Source organism: Bos indicus x Bos taurus, chromosome 2, assembly GCF_003369695.1.
Source record: "Bos indicus x Bos taurus breed Angus x Brahman F1 hybrid chromosome 2, Bos_hybrid_MaternalHap_v2.0, whole genome shotgun sequence".
Lineage (NCBI taxonomy): Eukaryota > Metazoa > Chordata > Mammalia > Artiodactyla > Bovidae > Bos > Bos indicus x Bos taurus.
Genome location: NC_040077.1, coordinates 96115553 through 96128132, shown reverse-complemented (window position 1 = coordinate 96128132; position 12580 = coordinate 96115553). Strand labels below are relative to the sequence as shown.

At 42.5% G+C, this 12580-nt stretch overlaps 1 protein-coding gene across 1 annotated transcript in view; it reads left to right on the top strand.

Annotated features, from left to right (window-relative positions):
* PLEKHM3 (pleckstrin homology domain containing M3) overlaps window positions 1-12580 on the top strand; it is a 223345-nt gene that overhangs the window by 95819 nt on the left and 114946 nt on the right. The window contains exon 5 of the mRNA XM_027565778.1: window positions 94-287. Within this exon, the coding sequence (XP_027421579.1) occupies window positions 94-287 (194 nt within the window). The remainder of the gene's footprint in view (window positions 1-93; window positions 288-12580) is intronic.

The window sequence follows — 12580 nt, the reverse complement described above, 5'->3', positions numbered from 1 at the left end:
GTCATTTTGGTATTTAAGCTATGGTTCCTAGCTGGAGGAGGTGTGGAGAGCCGGTGATGGCACCAGCGCTGATGGAGGAAGTTTCTCTCGTAGGTGTCTAAGCAGGCCAAAGAGTTCCTGGAGTACGTGTACGAGGAGCCCCTGATCGACATCCAGCAGCAGAACCCCATGCTGTACGGACACGCCGAGCCGCTGGCCACCGTGGTGCGGCTGCGGCAGCGGCTGAAGTCACTGCGAGCCTATTTGTTCAGCTGCCGGGCGGCGGTGGCCGAGGATCTGCGCCGCAGGTAAGAGTCATAAATGTCAGACAGCTCCGGTTTGTTTTTCTTTCCTGCCCCGGGAGGGTGGTTAGATGATCTCCGAGGGCCTTTACAACGTGGAGTAGCTGGAATTCTGTGGTTCTCCCTCAGGGCTCATCTCTGACTTTTTCCTCTGAGGGCCTCTGTCTGGTTGAGCCAAGCACAATGAAAATAATATCTCAGTGGAACTGAGGGCTTTTAACCCATGCATCGAGTTCCCACGACGGTGAAGACCTCTCTTTACCTATAGGTTAACTTGAGATAATATTCATGGAAATGTCTTCATTGATTGTAGCATCTTATAGTTTCTCCAATTTCAGTTCCTATTATCGTCAGTGAAAATAAGCATGTTTGAAATATTTCATAGCTCAAAAACCTTTTTTTTCAATGAGAAATTAGTAAGTGGTTATTCAAATCTTATTTTACAGACAGAAACAGACTTGGTAAATGATACAGGCCGTACAGCTGGAATTAAAATACATTAAAAAAAGAAAAACAACCCACCATAAAAAGGCTCAGGATTCTGCCTTTTCATGTTATCATTGGCATAGGCTGCTTTTCCATAGGTTGGTTATGTCCAAGTTTATGGAACACACAAGTCCATACCAAGCTCAGAACCTTAACATAAAATTGAAGTTAAAAAATGTGCCTGCTCTCATCAAATTCCTTCTTTTACAGTTAGGTTTTATTGGCATTTAAATTCTCACCCTTGGTATACACAAACTAGCTTATACTTGAAATAATTGTTGTTGGTGTTCATAAGTACCTAAACATATCTTTTAATTTTTTTTTTTAATGGCAACTTGAAGGCATACATTAGTCATGGTTTTTGGAGGCAAGCGTATGTGAATAAGAAGCTTCAGAAAGTGATCGTTTGCTATTTGAAATCCAATTAATATCCGAAGAACCCCAGGCCTCTGAAGAAGATGTTTTGAAAAGAACTAAATGTAGATAGTAAAGGACATGTAATATCTAGACAAGCTCTCATAAAAGTAATAATGAAAAGGCAGCTGCCGTAGAGCGAAATGCCTCATAGTGGTAGCCATTCTTTCACCTGGTTGTTTTTCAGAAAACGCTAGAAAGTAGTCAAGATTTACTCTTGTAAAGTCTAGGCAAATCTTAATTTTAAAAGATTGGAGCTTTGTCTGAAAGGTAATAAAATTATGTGTTTCCAACAAATTTACCAACCAAGCTAGATACAAGAATTTTGACATTCAAAGTATGTTTGTTCTATTACTCTCAGTACCTTTTGGCTTTGCTCAAAGCTGGTTTTTCTTTGTGCTTTTATTTTTAATTTTTTAATTTAAATTTAATTTTTTATTTTAATGTTAAAATCTACACACAGAAATCTTGTTGAATACCTTTATGTTGTAATGTTTTGCTTTGGTTAAATATGCCAAATCTGGGCATGCATTTAGAAATTAAATAGGAGATCCTCTCTCCATATGGATGACTAAGCATACCTATGCTGTTCCAGCAGTTTGGTGGCTTACCACCATGTACTACTACGCCTTATGGCCAGACCACCAGGAAAGGAATGGAAGTTCTAGAGAGAAGGCAGTCCTGGGGCTGTGAGAGTGAAAATAGGAGTCTTTTTTTACCCCCCTTCATTTCTCTTTCCTGGACTTGTTCATGACCATTATTCAGTGTAGGGCCTGGGAGACGGTGTGTGTTTAGTAGGTACTGAATGGATGGATGTAAGGAGGGATGGGTGATGAATGGATGTCTGTTACAGTGTCTCTTTAGACCACTGAGCTGTGGCTGGTAGCCCAATTCGGAGGGAGGAGTCATCTTCAGATTCTTCTTTTTCTCACTTCCCTGTCAGTTAGTACAGTGTTTGAACCTTCTGAAACCTTTAGAAATTGTTGTTGAATAAATGAACAGACCAAACCAGCACAAAAAAGATTTGGTTGGTTCTGTTTCTGGGACAGCTCTCAAATCTTTCCTTTGCTTTTCACTTCCAGTGCACTCCCCTGGTTCAGTCTCAGGACCATTACAGCATCCTTCTAACTAGTCCGTCACACTTGGGTTTCTTTCCTTTCCAACTGAACCTTCACATCAGACAAATTATTAAAGTGCAAGTATGGAATTAAAGATCTGCCCCAATCTAACCCAGTATTTTGTTCTACTCTCTCAAACACAAATAATCATTTAATTCTCCCTTCAGTACATTCTGTTGTGGAAATTAAATGGGTTTTTACAACTGAAGGGCTTACAGTAGTGCCTGTACACAGTAAATAATAAATACTATTATTATTAATACTGCTTCTTACCCTAGATTGTTCTTGTCTCTAGCTTTAAAAATCCTTGTTAAAAGAGTCCACTTAAAAGCCACCCCTGATGCTCTGTAACTGGAATCGGGCCCCTTCTTCTGCTACTCACTGTGTCTGGAGAGGGGTGAGCAAGAGGAAGTGGGTTGGAGAGCTAGTCTGGCACAGGGCCTGTGGTTTCTGGGTATGCGGTGCATACTTATCTGTGCATTTGTTGCATAAAAATGGGTGGAGCAAGAGGCTCCCTAAGACTTCCTGAGAGCAAAGAATAAGACGATGATTCCTACAGAGCTCTAGAAGAGGTGCTATAATTTTTTTGTTGTTGTCTTAATTTCTGTGTATTTATATAATCTCTGAGGTTACCAAGCTCTCCAACCTGGCACAGAGAAAAGTACACCAGTAGCAAGCAAGACTCATAGCTTTGGGAGGGGGGAGTTAAGAGCTTTTTTGGATTTATTTTAAAATATGACTGTTTAGTGAAATACGTCTAAGGTTTTCTGGGATGTCGATACTTCTTACAGCTGGACCATGCTTATTCATTCTGCCTTCTTCAGTGTCTATAAAAATAACCATTTAACAGAGGAGATTGCCCCCCTCATGCTAAAATGACTGTCACCAGAAGCCATCTCTTACCTGTCTTTCACTTTTATACAGAATCTGACTTTTTAAAAACAAAATCAGTCACCAGTACCTTCAGTGACAATAAGCTTGTTCAAAAGCAGGATACTGAAGGTTTCCTTTGTTTCACCTGGGGTACCACCTCTAGAGTGGGGTTGGGGAGTAGTTTAGACAGTGAGAAGGACCTGCTGGGCACAACTAACCATATAGATCCTTGATAGAAACTAAAAGAGGGGGGAGTTGATGAGCAACAAGGGAACCAAAATAGAGCAAGGGAATCCAGTTCTTATCTAGTCGTAAAAGGCATTCTCTCCCTGCCTGGGTTTTACCTCCATATAAAAGTTGCCATTAATCTCCAGCAAGTAGGCCCAACATGCTGAAGACCTGTCAGTGCTGTATAAACAGAATAAAGCAAACTGTTAATATTGCTGTCGTGAGGAACCTGGAAACAGACTGATTAATCGTATGGGCGCTAGACCGCCAGGGAGCCAACTTTGGTCATCGCCTTATTAGGGAAGTCGCAGTTGGCTTTTAGGCCTGTCATTACGATGACCGTTGGGTTTTTATCCTCACTGTTTTTGTTATTGTTGTGAAACGAACGCCTTGTTCTTGAACCCGAACTGCAAATCTTGACTGGCAGGGGTGATTAGTTTAGAAAAAGTCAGTGTCTTCCATGAAGTCTAAAATGTTTATAGTGCTGACAATTCACGGCCTCTGAGGACTCCCAGATGGCGACCCTGCTGGATCAGTTCAAGGTCTAGTTAACTTTTCACAAGAAGAATTATTTACAGTGTCCACATGTGGAGGTGCGTGAAGTACTCTGTGGAAAATCTTCGCACTGTCAGGATACATCCGGATGAGCAGCCGTTAAGGACATGTTCAGGAGAGACCCCGGGAAGAGCTGGGAAGGGCCTCCGGTCTGCATGCCGCGCTGAACACAGGAACGGTGGGATCCAAGCATAAATCAGAAGTCATAAATGGTCACCTCGGGACCAGGTTTGCCCTTAGACGTGTTTTGTTTGGCCTTTCAGGGATGGTCCCACCAGGTTTTAAAGTTGCAAAATAGTAGCAAATGTCTGACCGACTCAGTAGACATGAATTTGAGCAAACTCTGGGAGATAGTGAAGAAGAGCAAAGTCTGGTGTGCTGCAATCCATGGGGTCGCAAAGAGTGGGACATGACTTAGAGACTGAACAACAGCCAAAGCGAACCTTTAAATAATCAGGCCTCTTCATGCTCTCACAAAATAAAGCTCTCTGGTTTCTGTTAGGAAATCAGAAGCTCTGAGTACACAAGTCTTCCCTCATTCCTGGATGTAGCAATCAGCATTACGTATTAGACTCTCCACTTTGCCATAGTCTCTGCCCCTCCTGTTATCTCCCCAAACCCACTGACAATCGGTACATAATATGTTGCTGCCCTGCGTTTCTCATCCTCAGCCCATTTCACTTATTTGTGATGGTGAGATAATCATGATTTTATCAGTTAAAAAGTACTTTCCCATAAATATACTCTTTGGTCCTTACAACAGCCCTTCAAATGGGTAAGACATGGTATTTAGAAAGAATGGAAGGAACTATGACTCTGAGATGCTACGTGACTTGCCTGAGGTGACAGAGCTGGCAAGGAGCAGAGTTCACACTTGGAACCAGGCTTTCTGATGCTCAAATTGCTGCTGCTTTCCCAGGGGCATTTGCTGGTGGCAGTGATGTCCAGAAGTTTCTAGACTCTTCAGAGGAAGGAACCCCTTTTATTTCTCCTGAAGGCCTTCATTGAGGTTGTGTAGGAGAGTGTGAAGGCAGCGAGGTGGCAGACAGTAATGTCTCTTGTGTGGGAAGGTACGGTTGCCGTACTCACTGCCAGCGCTGGGCTTGGAGAGCAAGGCATGACTATTGGCTTAGCGCTAATGAGCACATTTTCCTCTCGGTTTGTGTTTCCCAGACCTTTCTGTTGCATAGTCCTGTAAATGTAGAGGTGTCTCTAGGGTTATCTTATCCATGTCTAAAATAAATATTACGATCTCTTTCTCACCATCATTTCATAAAAGAACGTAATAATGCAAAGAAAAAAAAAAGTGAACAGCAATCAAACAGCTTTTTAAAGTCAAATAGATTTAAAATTCAATCTACTATTCTTTTTTTTGTCTCATTTTGCCTTGGATTGCTGAAAAACATTGCCAGAGCAATACCAGTTGTTTGGACTAGCTTTTCAGAAATCCTGAATTAAGTCATATTTTTTCTTCTGAATGCTGAAGTGAAATTATCCAGTCCAAAGAAAGATATTACAGAAATCAATTGGTGGATGCCTGAGTGTTTCCCATTCTCTGTCATTAACAGATGATTGGGGTTTTGGGTGCCTGGTGAATGCAAAGTTCCTATTGTGATAAATATTTAAAACTAGTTTCTCTCCAACACTACTTGAAGCCACTAGGCAATGTTATGCCTGCCTTCCCAGTTACTTAGAGCACAATTGTGATGGTTCTGGGGGAACAGGTAGTCCTACTTATTTGTTAAGGTTAGTTCTTTGCTTAGACCATTCTAAACAATTTGACAGCTTAACTTAGGATAAGTCACCTTTTGCTGTCTTCAGTCTCACATTTTATTTGAAATTATATCCAGAATTAGTTATCACTGAAATACCAGCTTTATTGAACAGTGAGAAATTTCTATCATAAAAACCGGCATTTTTATTGACTTTGTCTAGCCTGCTGAGTGCCAGAAAAATATGAGCGAATGTGTATGTGTGTCTATCCTGTCAGACTGTCCTTGCCTCCTCTTCCTTCCAGCAAAATTCAGCAGCTTGCTCAGTTGCTCTTGCTTCAGTTGCTCTTAGCAACAGTCCCCAGAAATGTCATTTAATATACCAGATTTCCTTTCCCAATTCTTTGCTCCTTACCCCCAGGGAAAGCTGTCTGTCTGACTACTGAGTTCACTAGACAGGAAGCTTAGTCCAAAGGTTGAAACATCCTTTGGGTGTCCACTAGCATCTCAAACTTAATATGGTCAAAACTGAGACAGTAGCCCCTCCCCTACTCCTGTTGCAAACTGCTCCTGCTGCAGGGCCCCCCATCTGCCTTACTGGCACCTCCACCCATCCAGTTGTTCAGGCCAAACACCTTTCCCTCAGTTCTGAATCCAACCTACCAGCAAATCCTATCAGCGTCACCTTCAAAATATATCCACTCAAATTGAAATCATCATAAAACCATCACTTCCCCTGCTACCCTCAAGGTCCAAGCCACTGTCACTGTCCCCTGGATTATTGCGGTAACTGGTCTCCCCCTTCAGTCTGTTCTTAAGACTACAGTTAGAGTTAATGTGTACATTAGATGATGTCACCCCTGACTCAGACTACCTGATAGCTTCACCTCTCTTCACCCAAGTAAAAGCCAAGGACGAATATGGCTGGTTCCCCATCCCCTCTCTGCCCTCATCTCCCGATATGTGCCCCCTCCTTTACTCTGTTCCAGCCAGACCAGCCTTGTTTGGTCCTTGAGCACAGCACACAGGCTCCCACGTGAGTTTCTGTGCTTGTTTTCTTCTTCCCCAAGTAACTGCATAGCTGGCTTCCTTATCTCCCTTAGATCCATATGCGGTCATCATGTTCATGAGGCATCCTTGACCACTTTATTTGAAACTGCACCCAGCGCCCTCCCTGACACACGCACTTCATCTTTTTAGTCTCTGCTTATTACCACGTAATGTAGTGTTTTATATTGTCTGTCTCCCTCTCTGGTGCCACACATATGGCTGTGGAGGTCATGCTTTTCTCAGCCTGTATAGCCGTGCCCAGAGACCTGTGCTCTCCACACTAGATGTAAGCTACGAAAGGTCATGGCTTTTTATCTGTTTTGTGGTCTTAGGCCCTGCTGTATCTCCAGAGCCTTGAACCATGCTGTGTGTGTGTGACTGTGTGTGTTAGTCACCCAGGCATGTCTGGCTCTTTGCGACCCCATGAACTATAGCCTGCCAGGCTCCTCTGTCCATGGAATTTTCCATGCAAGAATACTGTAGTGGGTTGTCATTTCCTACTCCAGGTGATTTTCCCAACCCAGGGATCAAACCCAAGTCTCCTGCATGGCAGGTAGATTCTTTACCACTGAGCCAAGGCTTCCCAGGTGGTATCAGTGGCAAAAAATCTGCCTGCAAATGCAGAGATGCCAGAGACCTGGGTTCAATCCCTGGGTCAGGAAGATCCCTTGGGGAAGGAAATGGCTACCCACTCCAGTATTCTTGCTTAGAAAATTCCATGGACAGAGGAGCCTAGTGGGCTAGAGGTCATGGGGGTGTAAAAAGTTGGACATGACTTAGCAACTAAAAACCACCAACAGCAACCAATGTACATACTACTTTTAACCCAATCATTTTGCTTGGTATATTGTGAACATCTTTTTATGCCAGTAAATATTTGTCTAAAGCATCATGAATCACTGAGTGAAAATGGTATTTTGATACGTGAACATTCTGATGCACCCTCAATCTTAGAAGTATGTGAGGATATTATTCAGTGTACCCAACAAAAGACTGCATGAGCTGAAAGATCATTTCATAGCAACAACTCCTCATCTCCCTACCTCCCAGTAAGTCAGACATATTAGGTAGAGGGATTATCTGTTACAGAGAGAAAAGATTGCATGCTCTTGTGACTTGAATACATTTAATGTCTCTTCTGGCAGCCTCGTTCTTAAAACATAGTCTACACAGACTTGACTTGCTGTGTCTCTGAACTGAAAATGAGGAGTGTCTATAGCCAAAATCTAAGATCCAAACGTGCAACCAATCATTAGCCAAAATCTGGTTAATACTGAATTTTAGAAGGATGAGCCCATTTTAGCCACAATATTATCACTAAATTAGTCTCATTAAAGACCAGAGATTGTTAGCACTTCAAATTTATAAATAACACTTCTTTAAGCCTAGTAAATGAACACAGCTCTTTATGTTCTCTGTAAGATTTAATATTGGCTAGACTTTGTGGCTAGTTTTTGAGTTAGCTAGTTAAAAGTGTCTTTGGGGCTTTCCTCTCAACAGATTAGCTATGTGAATCTATCGAGACTCAAAACCTACTAAAACACAAAATGTTAGTTTGATAGTTTTTGAAAGCAGCCATTCTCAGTCTCCTTCAAGAATTCCTTTTCCCTTGAATGACTCGAAGAACCAAGGTTTTCAAGTCAGCTATGCCCCTCATCTCCTGAGCCCCTCTCCTCCCCTCATTTTTCTCCAGAGATGTCATTCAGCAAATCATGTATATATGTGCTAGTATCAGCACTCTAAAAAGGAGCTATAGACTGTCTGCAAAACCATCACTCAAAACTAAGACATTAATAAACTTTGAGAAAGGAGCTCTGGCAAGTTATATATTAATTTTACTATAATGTACGCAGAACTTTTTTTTATTGAGAAATCCATAGCAAGTTAAAAAGTGATTTTATCTTATTCTGAGATTAAATGAAATCTGTAGATTATAAAAAATCATTTTCTAAGAGATGACAAAAAAATAAAACTCATGGCAGAAAAAGTGTTATATTCTTGGAATTGTGGCATAACATAGGGATTTGAGTTAGGATCTATAATGTGATATAATTTGTCACTTTTATAATCAGACCCCGGAATAATAACAACCCAAATTACTTCCCAAGTATTTCTACTCCAGGGTTTAGATTGAAGAAACTTAGGCACAGTTTCTGAATGAACATGTAAAAGAGACCCTTTTTTCCCATACCTGTCTGCCAAGATATAATATCTGATGCAATCTTGCTATTTTTTCAACCAATGAGATTAGCAAAATGAAGTATCTAGAGAAATGATTGAAGCTTGTTTCTTCCACCTGGATGGCTATCGCAATATCTGCCTTTGATTTAAAATTGTTCTTCCATTAGCTAGGAGCATGGCTGGACATAAGAGTCCTGTCCATATCCAGTCTAATGTAACTATTTTGGGAACATTTGTAGCTCATATCAAGAACACCAAATTGCATCTCCCTGGGAATATTTCACCGTGCTTTTTGCTGATTTTGGTGTGGGTACTTGTGCCCTCCAAAGGAAAATTACTGCAACCCTTTCCATTCCATACAAATTACCTCACCTGGAGCACTGACTCTTGGAAAACACAGTAATACTTCATGAATGAATGGTTTTCCTTTCTAAATTACTTCTTATGCACTTCTACACATAATCTTCGTTTAGATCTTTATGGTTTAGAATCAGAATTGGAGATTTTCCCTTGGTGGTGTTGTCTTTTTTATTGTGTATATCTGTGTGTGTGTGTGTGTGTGTGTGTGTGTTTAAGAGAGAGAGAGTGATGGAGAGACAGACAGAGAGACATGTGGAAGAAGGGAGGGAGATGAGTCTGTTTTTTACTTATTTATTTTTAAAATATTTATTTATTTGGCTGCTCTGGGTCTTAGCTGTGGCATGTGGAATCTACTTCCTTGACTAGGGCTCAAACCCAGGCCCTTATATTGGGAAAGTGGAGTCTTAGCCATTGGACCACCAGGGAAGTTCTAACTTATTTATTTTTAACTGGAGGATAATTGTCTTACATTATTGTGTTGGTTTCTGCCATATAGCAACATGAATCAGCCATAGGTAAACATATGTCCCCTCCCTCTTGGACCTCCCACTCACCTGCCACCCCATCCCACCCCTCTAGGTTGTCACAGAGTGCCAGTTTTGAGCTCCCTGCATTATACAGCAAATTTTCACTGGCTATCTGATTTTATATGTGGTAATGTATATGTTTCAATGCTGCTGTCCCCATTCATCTCACCTGCTCCTTCCCCTCACCCTGTGTGAGATGAGTCTTTAAAGCATATCTGTTACATGTGTTAAGATATTTTCATTTTAATCATTGGGTTTTTAATGCCAGTTATGCAGCTCAAAGAACTGAGCTTTAGGGATATGGCGATATTACTAAATCTATTAAATCCTGCAAAGGGTGTGCCTACTTCAGGGCCTGACTTAGTCCCTTTTCTTTCATGAGCATCAGGGCTCAGTGGAAACTGAGTTTAAGTCCTCAGAAATTAGTCAGGTTAAATGAGTCTTGATGTGTTTGACTCAGTGTCCTGGTACAAAATAGAAGAGGACTCCCAACTTGTTTTATATAGACTGCCTTTGATTTCATAGGCCATTATTTCTGCATTTTTAACCCCAAGTGCCACCTATATAATATAAGAGATCTGAATCATTCATGACCTTTTTTCCCTTTTAATCTTTTCTCACTTTTCTCATCGGAACGATCTGTAAGTGAAGCCTGACTTACCTGCTCAGTATGTCAGGAAATTCTAAAGGTGATAAAATAAAAGTAGTTGGCACGAGAAACAGTTGGGCTGGTTGGTTTTCATGATCCTTCAGCAGGTTTCTTCATTGTCCTTTGGTATCAGAGAACTTTACAGTGCCACCTGCCAGTGATGCAGTTTTCCCTCAGCCGGTGAGTGAGGCGTGGCGTTGACTCTCCTTATGGTGTTTGTCCTCTGGCTCTGGTGTCAGGACCATTACACTGGCATAAGCAGGGCCGTCCTCATGCTTAGCCTGCTGGTGAAATGCTGTCTGACCTGATGATGACTAGGCCTGCAGTACAGCGAGATCACTTTGCACAGAAAACCCTAAACACAGCTTCCTCACCAGAAAGCAAAGGCAGCACCCTCCTGCAGCAAAGAGGCCGTTTACCAAAGCACTGCCAAGTCAGACAGCCTTCAGTTGATTTGTAGCTTTCCGTTCCTAGGATGTTGAAGTCTGAAGGGAACATTGGGGAAATTAGTAATTATGTTTTACATAAAGTCTTAGTAGAAACTTGAAGCATTTCAGTAAAGAAAAGAGTGTGTGTATGTACATGCACCCTCACACATGGCGAACATTCATTTGCAAGAGCTCCCAGTGGGGTCCATGTCCCATTTCCTCTAGGCCTTTCCAGGCTCAGGCTCTGTCATCTTTCCCACTTTTCTTTCCGTAGCTCCTGATTCTGCACTGGCTTCTTCAATATTAGCACGTGAATATGCCCAAGTGGCTTCCATCTCTAAGAAAAGAATCCTTTCTTAGTCCTGCATCCTTCTGTAGCTATGGCCCAGTTTCTCTCCTTTAAAGTGAGTTTCTTAAAAGAGTAATCCACAGCCCTTCGCCCCTCTGCAGTCTGGTGTCTTCTTCCTCTCGAGGTCACTAATGAATTCCATTTTGCCAAATCCAGCAGGCACTTTTCAGGCCTTGTGAGTGTCTTTCCCGGGTTATTTGACCTCTCCGGGCCTCTGATGCCGTTGACCTTTTTTGTCCTTAAAATTCTCTCTCCTCCTTTGGCTTCCTGGATGTTGGCTCTTCTGCCTTTTCTCCTATCAGACTGCTCCTTTGCAGCTTTCTTCCTGCAGCGGTTCTTGGAACTGCTCTGCCGGCATGCAGTCTTTTCTGTTGCTCTATTGTGTGCTGTCCTGGGTTGCTCCTCATTTTCATGTCTTCACCTGTAGGCGCACAGCTCTCCTCTCTGAATACATGGATGACTCCACTTGGACATTCCACAGACAGTTCCAGACCTCTTCCCCGACAACTGAGCTTCCCTTTCTCCTCATGGGCAACTCCTCTTCTGTAGCCCCTGTGTCAGTGAATGGAATTTGCATTTACCACGAGCAGTGCCAGGCTCCTTCCTGGCTTCCGTTTCCTGGTAGTCTTCATGGCACGTGGATGGTACTGCAGAAATCTGTCTGTGGTAGGCTCCCTTTCTCTCCAACCCAAGGGCAACCATCTAAATTCTGTTCAGGGTCCCATCATTTCTCAGCTAGTTTACCCCAAAATTGTCCCATCTCTTTAGTCTATCTCCCCTTCTGCTCTCAATGAACTTTTATATGCACAAAGAATGAGTTTGAGCAAACTCCAGGAGATAGTGAAGGACAGGGAAGGCGGGTGTGCTGCAGTCCATGGGGTCAGATGCAACTTGGTGCCACCAGCAACAAGGCAGGCACAAATCTAATGCTGTCTTCCTCTTGTTTGAGGCACTCCTGTGGCACTCATCTCTCTGAGGGTAGGCTGTTCTCCAGGCATCTAAGCTCTCTCATGTCCGGCTACACACTTTCCAAGCTCACACCTTGCAGTACCCTGGTTCCCAGCATGGGTACATACACACATGTACACATACAGAGCTTGTTCCCTGAAAGAATTATGCTTGTCCTGGCCTCTCTGCTCTTACCCACGCTGCCCCCTCTACCTGGAATACCTGCCCTTCCACTCCTTCATGTGGGTTCTGACATGTTGGTTCTGAGGCTTTTCCTGAACAGGCGTCCTGCAGGCTCCCTCACCCATGCACTCCATGATAGAGCTGGAGTTACTTGCTTACTTGTCTGTTTATCTCACTTATTTATAGGTATTAGGGGGAAGAAACTGTTCTCCAAATTTCCTGTCCCATGTGTACCAGC